We start from the raw sequence: 21,152 nt of genomic DNA, 5'->3' as shown, positions 1-21,152 counted from the left end.
TCCAGGCACAAACAATGGAGCCCTGTGGCCGTCGTCTGGGTTCATTGCTTTTTTAATATCTCAAGGGCATTTTTTTACCATTTAATTTTAGTCTGTTTATGACATGAAAACCTCTCAGTGTTAAGATTACCAAAATAATTATGTCATGTTTTGAACATGGCTTATATGTATTCTTGTCATTTGTGAAATGAAAGAAGTCCTAGAATAAACTAAGAATAATCTGCAAAATACTCTATAGTGTCGTGTGTACTTGCATACACTTTGCATATATTATCCTATTGACATGCTCTTTATTGCAATATGGTTAGTGCATAAACACAGGGCATTCCTATTAATAGAGCTGGATTGCCCCAATTGTAAATACTGTTCTGGCAATTACTCAGATTCAGGTTATTTATTTGATATCAAGAACTTTCAGCCCATAGTACATACACTGTACAGTCTAACATCACACATTATTAATTTAACTGGTTTCCTTTCATTGTTTCTACAGTGGTCTGCATAATCTCAGCACCCTGGCCAGGGGAACTTACTTGTCACCCCATCGCCAAGTCTTCGCCTGCCTAACTTAACTCCCATCAAGGAAGCAACACCAGGACTTTACCCTGAAAACCAAACAGATCCCCGACTTACAGAAAACTTTCGGGTGAGTTCACAATGTGACACCACACAAGGGCAAAGACAGCAGGATGTGGAATATGTAGAAGCTCATGAAGAAACCAGGTGTTTAATATGGAAAAAGCGAGGTTAGGGAGACACATGTTCTGCGGGCTGTGCATCTGGCAGGACTGCGTGCTGAGGTAGCATGCATCACAGATGCAGTAGAAAGATAAAAGTGCATCGATGATTACATGTGATTTACCACGGCTGATAAAACTCTTGATTAGCATGTAAGTGTAATCATATAAGCTCATCGATATTTACCAAGTTTTAAAATTATTTAAGCTTATTTTTAATTGTTCAAGGTCCATCTTTGACAGTAGTGTACACTTGGTACTAAAATAAAATATTAAAGATATTTTAAAACAATAGGCATCATATATGTGACGACTAAACGGTTACAAAGAAAATCTGTCGTTTCTAGGACATTCTTTAAAAACAACACTGTTTAAAATACGTTGAATTGTCTCTGAGCTGATGGAATCAATGACAGTGTTTACATGCACATGGATAATGTGGCTAAATAATGTGATGTGAATAAAGGGCTTAACTGCAGTGATTTTTACATGTCATGAGCAAAACACTTATTTTCATTTACCTGCAATTTTTAGCAATGATATTATTCCCTAAGAATTTTGGTTGTTTTCCTTATGGCTGGAAGGGCATTCGCTGCATAAAACAAATGCCAGAATAGTTGGTGGTTCATTCTGCTGTGGCGACCCCTCAAATACAAGGGACTAAGCTAAAGGAAAATGAATGACTGATTGAATTTTGGGTATTTTTCCGACCGCTGCTATTAACATGCTTCACTCCACAGCACATATGATGGACTAGACTATGTGTTACTGACCGCTGTTCTGTATAATTATTGTTTAGGGGTTTTTAACCTTTATTTTATAAGACAGTAGAGTGGAGACAGAAAAATCACAGTGAGCAGAGAGAATCAAACTAGGGTGACCATGAGCACCTCAGTGCTATTTGTGCTATTGTCGACACACTAACCACTAGGCTATTGCCACCAACCTGACCACTATTCTAATGCAAAACACTTTTTGTATGGTTGTATTCCCTGCTTTTTCAGTGCCACTGAAATAGAATGTCAATGCAACTTCAGCTAGGTTTGTCTGCACTTCAGTCATGTTCTATGCGCTGTTTGTTGATGAGGGAGCAGAGGTGGCAGGAAGTTGTTTAACAGAGTTCATCGATTCTGAGTGAAGGGAAAGTTTCAGAATATGATGGATATCATTCATAAAGCAATGTGAACTTGTTTGTCTCTGAATGAGTCCACAAGAGTTTTTCATTCCTGCACCTGACTTTTGAAAGGACATTCCACAGATGGCACACCATACCTCCAACCTCATGTACACATTGGTCAGAACAGCAATAATACAATTAAGGTGTTTACATGCCTGTATACTCGGATTAAAATCAGTGTCCAACACCTATGTTAATGCAATTATGTTTACTGCAATTTTGAGATTAATTTCATTATTTAGATGACATTTTTAAATGTACATGAAATAAATCGCAATATCTCATTATAAGTATAATCTTTAGCCTCCTTGTTACAGCAACCGAGTCCCATGCGGAAAGTCGCCGGTGAAGGTGCTGTAGGACCGGTTACATTGATACCGTGACCCTGATAGGAGTGAGGTTTAGGGGGTGAGCGTAACGGAGGCCAGCTAGTGAAGTGCTGTGCAGGTAAACTTCACTCCTCTGACCTCTAAAAGGGGCTCTAGCGACAGACGCTAGAGGCCATGGTCTTTAGGATGGATAGGAGTGAGGTTTAGGGGGTGAGTGTAACGGAGGCCAACTAGTGAAGTGCTGTGCAGGTAAACCTCACTCCTTTGACCTCTAAAAGGGGCTCTAGTGACAGCTAGAGGCCATGGTCATTAGCCTTCTTGTTAGAGCAACCGACTCCCATGCGGAAGGTCACCGGTTCCACGCTGTAGGACTGGCGGGGTTACATAGGTGCCGTGACCCGGATGGGAGTGAAGTTTAGGGGGGTAAGTGTAACAGAGGTCAGCTAGTGATGTGCTGTGCAGGTAAACCTCACTCCTCAGACCTCTAAAAGGGGCTCTAGTGACAGCTAGAGGCCATGGTCATTAGCCTTCTTGTTAGAGCAACCGACTCCCATGCGGAAGGTCGCCGGTTCGATCCCAGCTCAGAGTGGGTTGGGTGCCAGAAATAACGCAGTGTATATGTAATGGGCAGGGTTACATATTCACTGCGTTATTTTCTGTTAACTCCAAGTAAATAAAAATAAGGGTAAAGCTTATGTACTGTATTGTAGCCTTGTTTCCCCTTCAAAAGAACGAAGGCCTAACCAATGAATCTTTAAATTATTATTTTTCTTTTTACAGTTCTGTCATGTGTATGCAGACACCGCAAATGTTAGTGCTTCAGAGCTTGCACAGAGAGCAGTGACAGGGTTTATTTTCAATGGTTCTCAGGCTAGTGGCGGCCAAACATCCCACTCATCCATATTTGGCCACCAGTGCTTTAATCTTCTAATCTTGGACAGTGACTATGGAGTCATTTATTTGTTCTTCTCCAGGAGACCAGGGCACACTTGAGGCAGATGTTTCAACTCTTCCACTCGAGATCACAGCCACCACATGCTCTCCTTTTTTTTGCACCTAGTTATCTTTATAGAACTTTGGCAGTGGAAATACTTATGAGGTATACTGCTCTACTTGCTTTGGCTAGTCCTGTTCAACACCACCTTTTTTATGTACTTGCACCTAGTATGCGTCAAGGAGACCTTGTGATTGAAGGATTGACATTAGTCTTTATTATCCAAGGTGTGTCCAACAGCCTTTTAAGGTAGAACTAAGCTAAGATCTGCTATTAGAGCTGTAATTTCTCCTTGGGCTCTGTTATATTTAAATGGTCACAGGTTTTATGTGACACGACTTAACGGGGTTCTAAAGTAGGTGAGAGGAAGTGCAAAAACAAGATAAAAATTCAATAAAGCATAATGTTGTAAGTGGGAAACCAGTAAGAAGACAATTAATCAGTGCCTCCACAGCTGCTTCCTGACATTTCTGCAAAATGTTGTGGAAAATTTAATGAAGGCTAGCCTTGTAATGGTTTCAAGCTTACTTGGTGGAAAATATGACAGCCTTCCCATAGACAATTAAGACCAACATGAAGCCCTGTTTTTCACTTTTTTTTTATCCTTGTCTTTCTTTGCATAGGGCAGTGCTCTGTGTATAAGCCAAGGCTAAATGGAAACATGTACATTAAAACAGATACAGCTGTGGAGTCTGAAAAACCCTTAGGATTGTTGGCGGTTTGCTAAGCATTCTAAGCAAAGGCACCTACAGGAAGATTTAGTGTCAAATCACACGTTCACTCCCACAGTCCACAAGGCGGGTATGTTTTTAAACACCACCTCCAGGAATGTGTCATAAATCCATCTAATGACCTATACATGGTGCTGATCTTTTCCCCATTTACTTCCATGACGTTTTCCTGCATTGCACCAGTCCACAAATATGCAGCTCTTGTTTTGAGAATGGGTTATTCACAGAGAATGTTTTCATCTGTGCCGTTTTCAATTATCAAGCCATCCTGCAATTACGCTGCTCTGTCCCATGTTGGAGAGCTGGTGTGCCAGAGCCCCTGGCCAGCCCTCTATCCCAGACCAGGGTACATTTTTCCTTCTAAGCCTCGCTTTTTTCTAGTGGCAGGTTTGGTCAGTTATTCGATTGGTAATTGTATCTTGTGCTTAGGGGAGTGACAGTTAAATTAAACATGACCTCATGCTGAAAAGGATTTATTCTCTCCTTAATAGCTGTTGTATTTTCTGTCAGCAAGCACTGCCTTTTGACCCGATACCTGTGTTCCAGTGTAGACATCTTCCACTCTTCCGTGGCAAAGAGAAACAACTGAGAGACAACCTGTTTGACTATGACAGGGTACTTAGGTTTACTTAGGGCTTCTGATCAGTCCCCCCCCGAATAGTTGTTGGATTGTAGCAAATGGATATCGGTAGCTTTTTCAATATTAAGACATAAACGCCGGACATGATAACTGGGCACTTTCTTAACTGCGGTTACTGTTCATATAGATAAATCTCAACATTTCCTAAACCAAGGCAGTGCTAATGTCTTATTTAATGGCTGATGTCAAGGCCCAGTCAAATTTTAGTGCGTAGCAATTTGTTGAGAGAGCAGCCGCCTGGACAGATGATGTTATTTAAATAATCACCACTGATATGATTATAATGACAAGCTAATGGATAATGTGTCCTTTCCGCTGCCGTATCGCAAAACTAATCAGAGTAAGCGAGCGTTTTTCTCCCTCTTCTTTATGCCATGATATTGTCCTTATGAAAGAATTGCCCATCATTTCTATGAATGTCAGTGTGTTGATGTTTGATTTTTCCGGTACATTCACTCTCTCGCTCTCACTGAGTCGCTGGCATCACAGCTGCTGGATAATTACGCATTCGACCAAATTTCTTGAAGGGTTGTATGCATCTCGTTTCCGGCTGCGCACGGATTGCGGCAGCTCTGCCATCCCTCTCGGCCCACACAGGCAGAGAATTGGATGGGCTGGGTTGTGTAACTGAAGCCCCTTTCATAACGCAATTCATCAACACTATAACCCTGCATGGTATTCATGCCTTCTCCACCCACACAGGAACAGTCACCCACTCTCCTCACCCCGTCTCGAGATGGCTGTAGATACTTCCCACGCATGCTTTCTCTCTTCAGTGCACACATAAACGCTCAGGCTCTCCTGTACAGTGTTAAAAATACTTCCCCTTTGCTTTAATGGCTTTTTCCTCTCCTCCGTATAGCTTGAAAGACTGGTTTATCTGTCTGAACAACAAGTAAGGCTGTCTTTTCATGATCTCCTATCGATCCTATTTCCTCTTTCCAGAAGGCGTTCCAAGGTAACTATTGTCGAGTAGCAAGTTATGGGAGTCCTGTGTCCTTGGAATGTGATCTATAATATTGCCGATGTGTAGAACTCCCCTACACTGACCATCTGGACATGATTTTAGCAGGCCTGTGTCTCTGTGCTGGCCTCTCACCCGGCTGCATGTGGAGCTGGATGAGTCGCCTGCCCAAGATTCAACTTTGGAGTCCTAATGAGGAGTCGGTATGACACTCAAGGGGGCTGACTCACACACATTTTGGGTGATACATCCTCCAGTCCTGCTAACACAGAGCAAAATCACACCGTAAAAGTTGCTGGATGAGCAAAAGGTGAATCTTGTGGGGAGCTGAGATAAACTGCAAAGAAAAAAGTCCTGAGCGAGTGGAGTGAAGGAAAAGGTAATGTGAGGATAGCATTTGTGGGCCATAATTCAGGATTGTCTCCTTTATTTGAGCAGCTTTTTCAGTTATAGGAAGTTAAATAAAAGAACAGCAATTGAGATCCTTCCCACATTCAGTCAAGGCTGCTTAAATAATTGCTTTGAATAGACATGTGCCAGTTCCCCTAAAACAGAAGACTTTATTGTGGTATCCTAACATTAATCTATTTTCAGAATCTATTTCGTCTGTTCTGTGCCAGATGATAAAGCCAGTTGGAGTAGTTAAAGTTGCCTCCATCACTAATGAGTTGGGATAGCTGGAACAAGGTCCATGGAAAATCAACTCAGCAACCTCTCCTCTGCAAGAATAGTGGTATTTGTGCACACTTTAAATTCCCTTATGGCAGTAAACTTCCTCTTGAGACATGCAAGCAAGGTGCAAGCAAAATTAAGAAAAGCACGACAACAAGAAAAGTACAAATAAGCACCAAAATAAAGTTTGAGGGATTGACCATTTTTGTTTTAGATTAGAGATTTGTCACTATAACCTCTAGAACCACTGAAACAATTAGCAGCCTGTTACATTATTTAGTGTCTGTCCTACAAGGGACAAAAAAGTGCCACTTGGACTCAAGGGAAACGAGATCTGGCTTGTGCACCTCCCAAGCATCATGACCGTGATGTCATAGGGGAGCAGACAAAAGATGGAACCCAATCTCTGGAACATACTGCCTGGTGTTTCCAGGTACACCTCAGTGAACTACATGATCTAGTAACACTGTCTGATTCCAAAAAGTCCATTAGCTTAAGTATGCTAACTTCAGTCACATGCATTTATATACACACACACACCCACACACACACACACCCACACACACAAGTCATTTACACTACTGAAGTTGCAGATATGTGTACTCAAAACCAAAGATCACACCATAGGCGGCTTTGAACTGCAATTCCATCTCTTCAAAAACTGGAGAGCGGTAAACGGACAAGCTTGACTGAATTACCCAAGTTGTTTATTGCTATAACCCTGTAACTTTGGCAGGAGTTATCTATCAGCTAGGCAGCTGATAATCACAGTGTTAAAGAGCATGACTTAGAATATTTCAAGAACATACTTTGGCAAAAGATATTTTTTTCCAGGTCTGCTTCCATTTTATTCTTTATTTAGTAGCTCATTATATGTATTTGTTTGCATTCTCACAGTGTCCCGCTGTGAACTTCAGGGAGATTAGGCATTTCCACTGCATAATGGCTTTAAATGTGATAGAACTTAAAAAAGACAGAGAGTCTCCCTTCAAGTGAAAAGGATATCCAAATAGCTTAGAATGTGACATAATGCCTTTCTAAATCCTTTTAGGACTGCTGCACCATGCAGTATTCATTGACAAACAGACTTTGAGAAGACTGCTGTTAATCCTCTCACTGAAATCTGACGGCAGAACTGTAAAATGCATAATCCTTGCGTTAGATTAGGTGGTGTATTTATATTTATGAGCAAGTGTTCACATACAAGTGTTTATGTTTTTTATTATACTGGTATTGTGCATACAGCGTGGAGGCCTTGCTGTGCCCCCAGGGTAGGAACCTCCTACACTTTGTATGGTGAAATGGGGCAGAAAGATGAGTGGGACAGCAGGCAGCAGCATACTGATCTCAGCCAGGATCACAATAATCTTTGGACATAAACAAGTTTCATAATCATCTAGCAAAACAAGATGGTTTGAGCTATGTGCCTCGAATAGTGCATACTGTAGATTCACAGGACAACCGTGGCAAAGAGCACAGGGACTTGTGTCAAATAAGATTTTTATAACCTCTTTGATTTATGTAATATGACTTAGTCATGCTGTTCTGAATTCTGACGGATTTGCTGTGAATGGAGGCACAGCTCTTATCCTCTTCACAGTGTGCGTGTGTCCCACACATGTGGACTCAGAATGTAAGCACATTCATTTGCCTCTTCAATACTCAAAGTATTTTTAACCTCCTTTAAAAACACATATAATATAATTCATTCAGCAAGACCTAAAAACCCATCATGTAATAATGTTTTAGAAAAAAAAAATGGGGAGAACCAGAATTAAAAGGCTGGATTATGTGACCACATGTATCATGGTGATGATTTGCCTATCGATAGAGATTTTTCTATATTGTTAATACTGTGGTAGAGTAAATATATTTGCAGAATAGTACTTCTTGAATATACCAAAACATGAGTAATAGAGTAACTTTGGTGCAGTGGAAGATCTGTAATATATTCCATATTACTTGTCACTGTTATTTCAAATTACCTTTCCTTACAATACTACAGTCTTGCTAGTGTAATGCATTACACAATCATGTGTTAATTGAGTTACTTTCACCAAAATAGCTATAGAAGTAAAACTTAAAAGGCACAGTATGTGAGATGTTTTATCAAAATATAACACAAATCAATGCTAGATACTTCACTCACTTGTGTATTAACACTATCCCACATTATTGTGCACATTGTCTTTAAGCAAAGACCTATTCTGAGCAGGTTAATAAAGAGGGAAAATGTAGGTCCCATAGCCAAACAAGTCCTGTCTCTTTCTATATATATATATATATATATATATATATATATATATATATATATATATATATATATATATATATATATCTATGTATTTTTTATGTCAGACACAGAATTTCACACACATTTTATATATTTGTATTAATACCTGGCTAACTGACTCACAATTTACACTCACGCACACTTCATGCTTATGAAAGCGGCAGGACAAATCTTTTCTAATTGAACGGCAAATTTAAATATTTATTTTTAATTCTACAGGCTATACCACATATTTCATGATCTGAATCACAATAATAAATATGATTTTTTTTTATACAAGACAACACATGATGTTTCTATCTCTGTCAATGACTCTGACAGTTAAAATGAGTACATTCACTAAGTGGTTCTGTCACTGTTTTTAATCCTTTCTGTGTTTTATCTTGGTAGTTAATTTTGAAATTAAAATAGCGAATGCTCGATAATAGCTACTTTTTCGAAGAAACAGCTGCGATTATGAGATGAGCACCGAAGAAACAGTAGATGGAAACCCTGCTCCTCCATGACATTAGGGTACAAGTGATACAAGTGTATCTGTAGCACAGAACTGCAAATAAGCAGATATTATAACAATCTATCGATGAACGCACACCTTGTTCTCTCACTCTGCACAGCTGTGGTTTGCTGATCAAATCAAAAACAAAAGATGAGGAGGAGCCAAATTCTTCTGCTGTTTTCATATCAAATTTAAAGGAGACTGAGATGATAATTTAGTCTACAGTTTATGAGCTAATTGCAGACGTTTTAGAGGGGGCTGAGTAGAAATATAGGGGGGCTACAGCCTCCCTAAAATAGGCCTGGCAAAGGCCATGGTATGGAGTAACACATTTATCAATTTTAATCATTTTTATTCTTCTTGTAGTATTTTATGTTTCTTTTATGCTTTTATCATCAATATTACCACGGTGTATGAAATGTGCTATATAAATAAACTTGCCTTGCCTAAAATATTAGCGAACATTAATTAGTAATACCTTACACAATGTTACAACAATAAGTAATCCGCTACTGTAATGCATTACATTTCTAACAAGTTACTTGCATCAATGAGAAAATAAAATGTTTGATGTTAATATTTAATAAGTTAATAAAGTCCAATAAGCAACAGAAAGAACTCCATTCAGTACTTCCAGTGTCTTTATGTGACAGCAGCCTAATATAGCTTCTGTAGTCACTAATTAACTGAAAGTCAGATTGTTGTATTTACAGTTGTATCAGCTGTATCTTGACACAACCTTTCTACAATTTCTGTTGTTGCATCCCAAAGGATTTACTAATTTACATAAAATTTTGTTGTACATATTGCCGTTGGAAACTTTGCCTATCAAGTCTGCTATAAGTTCAAAACTGCTGCTTTAGTGTAACAACAACTAGGGACAGTTCGTCTTGGTTTGTGAACACATACTTTCCTGTGTCAAGCATGGAAGAATTATGAAAACAAAATGAACCAAAAGTTAATGTTTCAAGTGCTATAAATACCAGTGGTTTTTCTGCTCAGCTATTTTTAGTGCTTACATCGCCTCCCAGACACCAGCGTCACACAGTTTCCTCACTCATACTCAGGCAGTGCTGTCTGTTGCAATCAAAATAAGTCTGAGATTTAGATACACTTTTCACAGTGTGTTCAGCATCTCTGCTCTACAAACACATTCATGTTCTGTTTGCTGGTTTGAGTACATACTGTACCTTGAGGCTGTATTTTGGTAGTGTAATGTTATCACTTTTGTCCTTATGTGTTCAGTGTTATTATTTTTAAGCAAAAAAGAAACTCTTAAGGAAGAAAATGCTTAGAGTTTGCCCTTTAAACACCCACACACACACACTACGTCGAATGTCATTTGCATTTCTTAGGCTATTTTTATATGTTTGTGTCTCTTTAGGAAATGAGTGGGCAAGGTTGTTAATGATGACTCATGAGCAGGAGGTGGTAGCTCCTCTGCATCAGTTCATTGAAAACTCTTGACACACTAGGTGAGAAGAACACAGCTGTGCAGCTGCCTAGATATTAAACTGAAAGAGTATGAGAAAGCAAGCTGTAATTGAAGTATGATGAGCAACAGATCACATGATCAACTGGCATGCTTTGTTTAGACAGCTGAGTATTTTCCCCCAGCTTTTTTACATCAGCTTACAAAATCTTAGGGTAGTAGCGTTATGTCGTATTTTCATTAATTCAGCAGATTTCTTGCATTGTTTCAACTTTCTCATAACTCATGATTTTGTTTTCTTTTTCTCTCTTGTAGATTGTGAAACTTGAGGACATTAATCAGAAGAACAAGGTTGGATAAAATAATAAGTGAATGGACTGCTGAAATGAGTGACGGAAAGATACTTCCTTGATTGTCACAGGGGAACATTATTTGTATTTTAAAGTGGAGCAACACTTGAACTATGGAGGTGGAAGGACCTTTCATTTAGGAGTAACTTAGTACCTTATCTGGCATGACAGCTTTCATGAATGAAATTTAGCAAACACCCATCCTAAGAAACCCCACTGGAGTATTAAGAAAAATGGAGCCACATGAACCTACTGTTGGCCAAAAATGCACCAAGGAGCAACGGGAAAAGAACCCCTTACAAAGAAAATGGGTCTCTGAGCCATCTGCTGGAACGAAAAGAAATACCTTTGCAGATACAGATATTAAAAGGCATTCACATCGTGAACAAAGTCTTACAAGTGGTACAAACCTTTCTAGTTCAACTCAAAAGTATAGTTCAGGAAATCTGATGTCATCTACAGTGACACACTCGTCACAAGAAGGTCAATTTCAACAGGTCTTTCCTCGGCCTTACCCCTACCAGCTGCCACATTCATACCCACAGGAACCTTTCCTTGGTGGTACAAAGCCACAACCAGAGTTACAGGCCCATGCCTGGTCTTTCTCTGGTCAACTGCAATCTCTGCCTCCAGATGATATGTATCCGGTACACTCCCGCTCTCATGGAGTATTTCCTCGTCATAAGTCTCCAGCTGGTTTTGGCCAATTTTCACAATCTGGACCTGAGCAGCCAGATGAAAGTCATAAGAAGGAACAAAAACCCAAGAAGCCAGGAAAGTACATATGTCACTATTGTGGAAGAGCATGTGCTAAACCCAGTGTGCTGAAAAAACACATTCGATCCCACACAGGGGAGCGTCCTTATCCTTGTGTTCCATGTGGTTTCTCATTCAAAACCAAGAGCAATTTGTATAAACATAGAAAGTCGCATGCTCATGCCATCAAAGCAGGACTTGTTCCATTCTCTGAGCTAGCAACTCGAACAGACACTGATCAAGCATCATCAGTTGGGGAAGCAGAGGCACACTCTGATGGTGAACAAAGCACTGACACTGATGAAGAAACTGCAGAAGGTGCAATGTTCCCTGAAAAATGTAGCCCGCAGATATCATTTGAGTCAGAAAAGAGCCCAATGGAAAGGGGACCAGCATATGCAGATCCAGCAGAGGAATTGTCAGTGGCATCTATGAAAGTGCCTATCTTAATTGTTCCAAAACAAGGGCTGCCATCACCTGCTACAGAGTGCCCCCCATTTACAGACATTAAAGGGTCAGTTATTGGTGGACAAATGGGCAGAGGAGATGAGTCTCATACGGTTAAACAGAGACTTGCCTTAAGACTCACTGAGAAGAAAGACCTGGATTCAGAGCAGTCTCAAAATCTACTGAGCCCCCACAGCAAAGGTAGCACTGATTCTGGTTATTTTTCTCGCTCCGAGAGTGCTGAACAGCAGATAAGTCCACCCAACACCAATGTAAAGACTTATGAAGAGATAATGTTTGGAAGAACTTGGTACCATAGAACCAACTCAAGATCTAGACAATCAGTCACAGTTGGGATGGTAGCAATTGCTAGTCAAGACACTAATATCAACAAGTCTAGTGCCATGCAGGAGTTGGCAATGGGAAAGATATCAGAGGGTCATGTGTTTTATCAAAGTGATTGTGCAGAATCCCATTTAATCCCTGGATGTGACCCGAAGCATTATCATGCTGGCCCTTGCCAAACCAGCACAGGTCTTCTAGAAGCACCCTCTGATTCAGGGCCACTTATACGAAGTAATTCAATGCCAACACCTTCCCCAACCAACCTCAATGTACCACCAAATCTAAGAGGGAGTCACTCATTTGATGAGATGATGACTCAAGATGACGTCTTTTACACAGGAGCTGCAGGTCTAAAAAGATTGAGGAGACAGAGCGCATTTGAACACTCTGTTCAGGAAGGGCATGGAGAGTCCGAAACCTATGGGAAGATCACTGGTCCAAACTCAAGTTTGAGGGGGCATTTGATGCCAGAATTGAAAGGTTCTGGCTCAGAGATGGCTTGTCCGGAAGTACGCACAGCTTACACTTCATATGGTACAAAGGTGGGAATGACAGAGTTTACCACAAGAAAACGTCGGATGAAAAAGAGTGTCGGTGAAGAGGAAGACTGCCTTGGACAAGATGATGGCAGCCGTAGTGGTTCTACTGAAATGGCAGAGGACTATGACTTAAGGCAAGGAAGTCAAGATTCTTCCAAGGCTGTTCCACCTAATAAGGGGTCCGTTTTTAGAGCACATAGCCCTTCAGACAGTTTTGATAGAAGTTCATGTATGACACCAGAGGATGTGGTCCATGTTCAAGATTCAGACACAAAGACTGGTGGAAATGTAATTTCTGTCATTCAACATACTAATTCGTTGAGCAGGCCAAACTCATTTGAGAAGACTGAATCAATAGAACACCCATTTTATCAGCCAGATAAGCATGCTGGACATCTTTCTGAGCAATCAGACACAGAAAATATTGATGATGTGCAGAGCCCTGATTCTCATCATAGATCAGAAAGCATGGAACATCAGCAGCAGGGTGACAATGAACAGGGATCTTTCTCTTCTAACACACTTTATCATATGCCCCACAAACTTGTACGTCAACCAAACATTCAAGTGCCTGAAATAAGAGTTACAGAAGAGCCTGACAAACCAGAAAAAGAACCTGAAGTCCCAGCAAAAGAACCAGAGAAACATGTTGAAGAATTTCAGTGGCCACAACGAAGTGAAACATTGTCCCAGCTCCCTGCAGAAAAGCTACCTCCAAAGAAGAAACGTCTGCGTCTTGCAGATATGGAGCACTCTTCTGGGGAGTCCAGCTTTGAGTCCACTTGTACTAGTCTGTCAAGAAGCCCTAGTCAAGAAAGTAACTTATCTCATAGTTCAAGCTTTTCAATGTCATTTGACAGAGAGGAAAGCATCAAATCTGTATCCCCAACTAAACAAGATGAATTTGCTAAGCAGTCTGAGTTCTTAACTGTTCCAGGAAGTGGCCATTCTCTGTCAATACCAGGCCATCATCAAAGAGAAATGCGACGTTCTTCATCAGAGCAGGCACCCTGTGCTTTGCCCACTGAAGTACCAGAAATACGTAGTAAGTCATTTGACTATGGAAGTCTTTCAACTGGGTCGAGACAAGGAGAAGTATATGCAAGTGCTTCAGCTATGAAAGAGCGAAGACGAGGTTACCTTGTTAGGCAAGCATCACTCAGTGTTTATCCTGAATTAGTGGTTCAAGAGCCAATTTCAGAGTTGTCTATCAAACAAGAGCATTCTGACCATGTTTCTCAAGCTGGTTTAACTGGTACATCCTATTGTGTGGCTAATGACTTGCCAAGACCCAGAAGAGGTACACAGTCGGTTCTCGGATCACATATCTTGCTGCAACAAAGCATCAGCGAGGACAGTCAATCTGAGGATCATTTCCAGAACACTCCTCGCTTGCCTGCACAGCTTTCTTCAGATAGTGAACATTCAGTGCATGAGCACATGACCCAAGATTTATTTCAGCATTCTTCACATCAGAGCAGCCTGGCATCCTCACCTTTCTTGCCATTTCAACCGATGCTCTGGCATCCTGAATCAACACAAAGAAACAAGCAACACCTTGCATTCCAGCCACATAATTTACAAAAGCTACATATCAAACAGCCAAATCTACAGCCTTTTCTTCAAAAACCATACCAACCTCCTCACCAAATTCAAGTGCAAACAGACTCAAAAACTGATGGGGCAAGTCACAACTATCCATATCCCTCAAGAGCCTCCCCACAGCAGCTTGGGGTATTGTCATCTAAAGTACTGACTACAAGCTTCCTACAACAAGTTCAGCCTACTTTTGCAACTCAAAACGTAGGTTCACAACAATCACTCCCTGGAATGCTGGTCCCAGTCAGGATCCAGACAAATGTGCCATCTTATGGTAGTGTTATGTATACAAGTGTTTCACAAATCCTTGTCACTCATGCTCAGAGCACAACTTCTGTCAGAGTTATATGCACAGATAATGTGTCGACTGCATCAATAACAGGCACTGCATCAAAGCACCATGTAGGCATCAATTTATCAAAAATATTAGGACATTCAGGAGGGTCTATAAATTTTCCAATGTGGAAAGTTCCTGAATATTTACCCGGAAGCCTTAATACAGGAATTCCTTTGTCTTTGACATCAGGGACTATCTCTACTACAGATGCTTCCTCTAATATTGGGGGGAGTAAGAGAATGTTGTCGCCAGCAAGCAGTCTTGAGCTTTTTATTGAAACCAAACAACAGAAACGGGTCAAGGAAGAGAAGATGTATGGCCAGATTGTGAAGGAGCTTAGTGCAGTTGAACTGAGCAATTCCAGTGCCCCAAAAGACGAGTCCACTAAAGCTGAATTTTCAAAGAGAGATGACTCCATAGATGAGCAAGAGAGGATGTCCTCGTCTCCACCATCTGACTTTTTGTCATCCAAATATCTTGGGTACCCGTCTGCACCTCATTTACCTGATGTGCCACCAAAAGACAACTTCATTCCACCCTTGCAAATCATTACAAATGTGACTAGCAGAGCAGATTCCCCAGAGGAGCTTGATGTTGATGAATCTACACCAGAGGCAAGCTCAAGCCCACAATCAGTAATGTCTTCAAGTGATACTCAAGAAGAATCCAAACAGAGCATGGGTAACAAGTTTCCAGTAAACATGCTTGTGCAGCTAGCTGCCAATCAAGGCGGTGGAGTTGTTGGTAGCACACTTATGCTGACTGACTTGGCAGATGTCCATCAGTTTTTTCAATTCCCAAGTCTTCGCACACCAACCAGTGTCAGCTGGTGCTTCTTAAATTATACCAAACCAAATTATGCCCATACAACTCCCCTAACCTCTGTGTATGGTTCTTGGTGCATCAGCTCCTACAACCCCAATCCACTGAACCTCAGCACCAAGGCAACTCTGGCACTTCTTCGATCAAAACAGAGGAAGAATACAGAGATGTACACAATGGCTGCTATGCACCAACCTGGCACTGGAAAATTGGTTTCATCCTTGCGGTGGAAACAGAAGTTTGAGCAGGTAATCCAAACTATTCATTAGAATATTCAGCAGTTTAAATTAACAATATTCATTTCATTCCTCACATTTTTTTTTGTCAGAACATGAAGTTGCAGGCTGCTTATTTCTGAAGTTCTCAAATAATAATAAACAATGAATTACAAGAAAATGTAGTTTAAGAATCAACGATTCAATCCATTTTCTGTTTACATTTCCAGTTGAAGCCAGAGCATATACAGTTGGATGTTGGAAAGTTTGCTAAGAAAATGAAGGGAATTAGCTCAAGAGACAGGGGGAAAGAGGACCATGGAGAAAAAGATGCTTGTTCAAAACAGGCTGAACCCACTCGCATCAAAATCTTTGAAGGAGGGTATGTGACAATATGTGGTTATTTTTTAGAAACTGACTAAATGTTTTATATAGAAAATATATATTATATAGAAAAGTGTTTAATACTCCTGGTAACGAAACATTTGGAGTAAAGTAATCCAACATTAATCATCATACGCAATACCTAATTTGGTTGAATTGCGTATGACTATTACATGGTAATTATTTTTAATTCATAGTAATTTTTGTTTTGTAAACAACACATACTGCACATGCATGTGACAGTAGTAAAAAAACTAATACTATATATATATATATATATATATATATATATATATATATATATATATATATATATATATATATATATATATATATATGTACAAAGACTCATGTCTTCCAAATATATAGTGTGATCTTTTTGATACGCGTTTTATTCCCCATCAACATTTGACAATATATTTAATACCCTCTGAAATTATTTTAAACACATTTTATTTCAGGTACAAATCCAATGAAGACTATGTTTATGTGCGTGGCCGAGGCCGAGGAAAGTACATCTGCGAAGAGTGCGGGATCCGCTGTAAAAAACCAAGCATGCTGAAAAAACACATTCGCACACACACAGATGTCAGGCCATATGTCTGCAAGTTCTGCAACTTTGCTTTTAAAACAAAAGGTTGGTTTTCTCATATATTTCCAGTAACTACACTCAAAACATCTTGGATACAACATTTTATAGTTTGAATAAAACCAGAATTTGTATATTTATTGTTGACTTCTGTAACACACTGAGGTACAGAAGATCTCAGTACTATGTAAACAGAATAAATTGAGGGTTAGAGATAATTTTTAATGCTAGTGCAAGCAATTTAATCATTTTAAAATCTCTTTTCAGGAAATCTTACAAAACACATGAAGTCAAAAGCTCACATGAAAAAGTGCTTAGAGCTTGGAGTATCAGTGACTTCGGTGGATGAAACAGAGGCAGAAGAACTAGGTATGATTCAAACTCTGGTCACATTATTGAAAATATATGCTGGCAGCTGGACAGGTATACTAGTGCAAAAAAAAAAAAAAAACAAGTAGGCTGCTGTTGCAAATGTTTAAAAAGTATGCTGTAACCTTTTTTTAGCAAAACCGAGAGTTTTACAATATTGTTAAAAATGTGTAATTTGCTATTAAATAATTATTGATTAACCTGACTTATGTTAAAATGTTCTTGTTCTTCTTTTCCCAGACACTACTGAGGAGGTCCAAAGAGGATCAGAGAAGAAGGGCATGTCAGAGATAATGGCAGAGCACCAGTTCTCTGATGCTGATGATTCAGAGGGTGCTGAAGAGGATGGTGATGAAGTTGATGAAGACGAGGATGATGATGAGGAGTATGAGGGTGATTCAACACCGAAAACACGCTCTCGAAGCACAAGCCCACAGCCATGTTCCATCCCCTCACTCGCCATCACTGCAATTGCCGCTTCACAGGAATCTATCCCAGAGGGTTTGGCCATCTCCAAACAGCCAATTTTCACTTACTTCACTAGTTTGCCCAGTATTCAGATCACTCAGCTCATGGCACCCAGTGAGAAAGCTGGAGAAATCCAGATGGCTGAATACCAGAAGCTCCTTCAAGGGGCTCTGGGTGAAGATCACAAAAACAGACTGGATGTGCCTAGCTCTATGGATGAAGACCTGGCTCTCTCTCCAGAACACAGCTCATCCTCCTTTGAATTCTCATGCTCCCGGCTGTCTTCACCAGGCTGTGATTCCTCCCCCCTTCGAGAAAGCTCACCTTCCTCTAGGCGGTATCTGTCCCCTCGAAGGGACCTCTCCCCACGTGGCCGTTTGTCACCAAGGCGAGAAGCATCTCCCCTTAGGCATATCTCCCCCAGGCGGGATGTTTATAGAAGAGATCTGTCACCAAGGAGGGACCTTTCTCCAAGAGGACATCTCTCTCCCATCTCCCAAACAGGACGGCCAACATCCCCAGGAAGGGATCTCTCTGGCAGACTTTCTCCCAGAAGCCGCAGGGGGATGATCAGGCCTGTGTCGCCCAGAAGGGGTCTCCATTATCAAAGTGGCCCATGGGCGCTCAGCCCCAGTCCACATGCAGAGATGATATCATTAAGCCAAAAGACCAAGGGCCATGCAGAACCAGAGATGGTAAGTTATTGTTTTTGCCTCATAAGCAGTAGCTCCAGTTGTTAGTGAGTAGTAATATAGCTGTAAATAGTGCACTAGCTAGGAAACCACATCGAGTCGATATCAAAGTTTTGCAGTGCAAATGATTGCATACTTGACATGCTTGGAAAGTTTGGTAAGCTTTCACTTACATTTAAGTGTGAACAAAAATAACTTTTTATCCCTGAAGAATAAGAAAACAGTATGAATTGGAGATATATGAAGTATATCAAGCTGAATTGGGGATATGTTGACCTTTTAGTATACAAAGTTGTAATTGCAAGACAAGTGTGGACAAGCAGTGATACTCAGATTTGGGTCTACCAGGGTCCAAATAGCTAACTGCCATCATACAAAATGATGAAGCATTTCTATTTTTACTCTATACTAGTTGATTAAGAGTTCTCTGGAGGAAATTGGAAACTGCAGTGCTTGTACAGTATGTGCAGTATAGTAATTCATTTCAGTGCTACCTGGCTTGTTACCATGGAGCTAGGGGGATAATATGATAAATGAGCAATGTCCATTATGTAAGCTTGGACCTCTTTACTGGCAACTGTTATTTTTCTTCTTTGTGGTCTTGTTAAATTCTCCAAACTTTCCAATAGATCTTAAATAACTGTGAAACAGGTCTTAGCATTATTTGCTAATCATCGCTTTCAGCACAAGATTTTTCTGTAATATTTAAAAAAATGTAAATCATCCATCTCTTCCAACTGTTTAGGATCAGCGAAAGACATCTCATCTTCAAGAGGATCCTTGCAACACAGATGCTCCCAGCATCAACCAGGGATTATTTAGCCACCTTCCTCTGCACTCCCAGCAACAGATCCGCACTCCATTCTCTATGATCCCCATCGGCGGCATCCAGATGGTCCATTCTGTGCCCACTTCTGTCACAGGTCGTGCCCACCCCACACGCCTTCCACTACAGAAGAGCACCTCAGAGGAGTCCAGCACCAGTGAGGTGTCCTTCCACCTCTCTGAGGGTAAAGGGCCCACCAGCAAAGGCTCAGACGACTCACCCCAACACCAGGAAAAACCCACGTCCCACAAGGCTCCATCACTTTCCTCACAAAAGTCACAAGAGGACAGCGCCGAAATGTCAGACAAGGAGAGCAAGCAAGAAGAGTGCATCCAAACATGCACTAACGCAATAGCGTCACTGTGCATCGCCTCGGAAGAAACGACGGACAGACCGCCACTTCCCATTGATCCTTACCATCAGCGCACTTTATTTCAGTCACCCGCAGCTCAGCAAGACTGTGCGGTGAGAGCGCAGCACTACTGCAGCTCAGAGATCAGCCACCCCCTACACTCCAGAGCAGAGAGCAGTGTGTCTGCCACATCAAAGACTCCCACAGCAAGCCATCCCACTCTCTACAACACAGAGACAGCAGAGCGAGTGTCTGGCCAACAGAGTCGTGGAGAGAGGCCAGCAACCATAAAGAAGAGCAAAGATTCAAAAGACAATAGGTGAACAAGGTCAAATGAGAGTGGTATCACAGGTTTTATATTTACACATGTATATCCATGCAAACAAGATCAGTCTAAAACACAAGTGAACTGATTCAGTGGTTTCGATGTACATTTATAGCATGCCTTTTATAAGATGGTTTGCTATCTTAACTATAAGGACTTTCTTATTTAAAGTTTCAAAGAATATATATATATATATATATATATATATATATATATATATATATATATATATATATATATATAAAAACCGTTAACTTATATATGAGCCTGACCAAAATTGCTAATGGACTTTGTCTGGTACTTTTCAAATGTACAGATGTGTGTGCCTTTTCTTTACTTTTTGCTTATATTCTTATAAGCATTAAACAGGAAGTCATGTAAATATATATATCAAGTTTTGTGTATCCCGCTTTGTAATAAATGCAATTTACCGTCTTTTTGGACACTTTCGGTCTGAATGATGTGAAGTATCAATACATGTAAGGTTGCACTAAAACATATTTTTATATGTGTGAAATTAAATGGCTTTTGTGTACAGCAGCAATTCTATAATACTATTTATTGTATCATGTTTCATAAATTGTACATTTTTCTTAATGTTGTGGATGCCTTTTCTATGTAAAGCATGGGTTTTGCTATTGCATAATTAGAGCAAAAATTATGTACATGTAATATGGCTTTATATATTAGAAGTATGTGTGCATATACTTCCCAGTAAACTCGCTTTATTTAGAATAATTCTATATAATTTAAGTAAATGTTTATATACCTAGTATACAGAAAAACGATATATATATCTGCACATGTTTTAGATTGACAACCACATACTCTACGGTAGTTGGTTCTAAGTGCTTGTATCCTTCTCTTTCCTACTGGCTGATAGGCTACACTAGTTGTGATTTCACCCGTTCACATTTGAAATGTAGAACTGTTAAGCATTAAGTGAATCAACTTTCGCACTTCTGCATTACCTCCACCACTTACTGAGGTAAATGTGAAAGGTATTTGGATCTTCTGTGAAAATTATGTTGCTTGAAGTACTTGACTTGATGATTAGTATGGGGAACATTCCAACAGATGTAAATAATGGATGCCTACGCTCATAGCCATACATATTCATACATTGAAGGAGTTCGTCGTGGGCCACGCCATCAGTCCGCAAAACACATTTATAACTGTATATATGAAAACTCCAGTACTGAGAACTCCTAAAATGCACCTTATGTTTCTTAAACCTTCCTAAAGAATCCCAAATTATATCACTTTTACGAC

The 21,152-nt window shown here is 40.2% G+C and overlaps 1 protein-coding gene across 6 annotated transcripts in view; it reads left to right on the top strand.

Annotated features, from left to right (window-relative positions):
• hivep2a (HIVEP zinc finger 2a) overlaps positions 1-20,067 on the top strand; it is a 115,342-nt gene extending 95,275 nt beyond the window's left edge. For all 6 annotated transcript variants that reach the window (XM_056481310.1, XM_056481312.1, XM_056481314.1 and 3 more), the window contains 7 exons: positions 494-646; positions 10,781-15,908; positions 16,106-16,257; positions 16,721-16,896; positions 17,116-17,217; positions 17,458-18,380; positions 19,123-20,067. In XM_056481310.1, the coding sequence (XP_056337285.1) occupies positions 11,049-15,908; positions 16,106-16,257; positions 16,721-16,896; positions 17,116-17,217; positions 17,458-18,380; positions 19,123-19,878 (6,969 nt within the window). In that variant the 5' untranslated portion in view covers positions 494-646; positions 10,781-11,048 and the 3' untranslated portion in view covers positions 19,879-20,067. The remainder of the gene's footprint in view (positions 1-493; positions 647-10,780; positions 15,909-16,105; positions 16,258-16,720; positions 16,897-17,115; positions 17,218-17,457; positions 18,381-19,122) is intronic.
• Positions 20,068-21,152: the final 1,085 nt, after the last annotated feature.

Source organism: Danio aesculapii, chromosome 20 (genome assembly GCF_903798145.1).
Source record: "Danio aesculapii chromosome 20, fDanAes4.1, whole genome shotgun sequence".
NCBI lineage: Eukaryota > Metazoa > Chordata > Actinopteri > Cypriniformes > Danionidae > Danio > Danio aesculapii.
The sequence above is the reverse complement of the archived record's forward strand: the minus strand, read 5'-3'. Positions and strand labels throughout refer to the sequence as shown.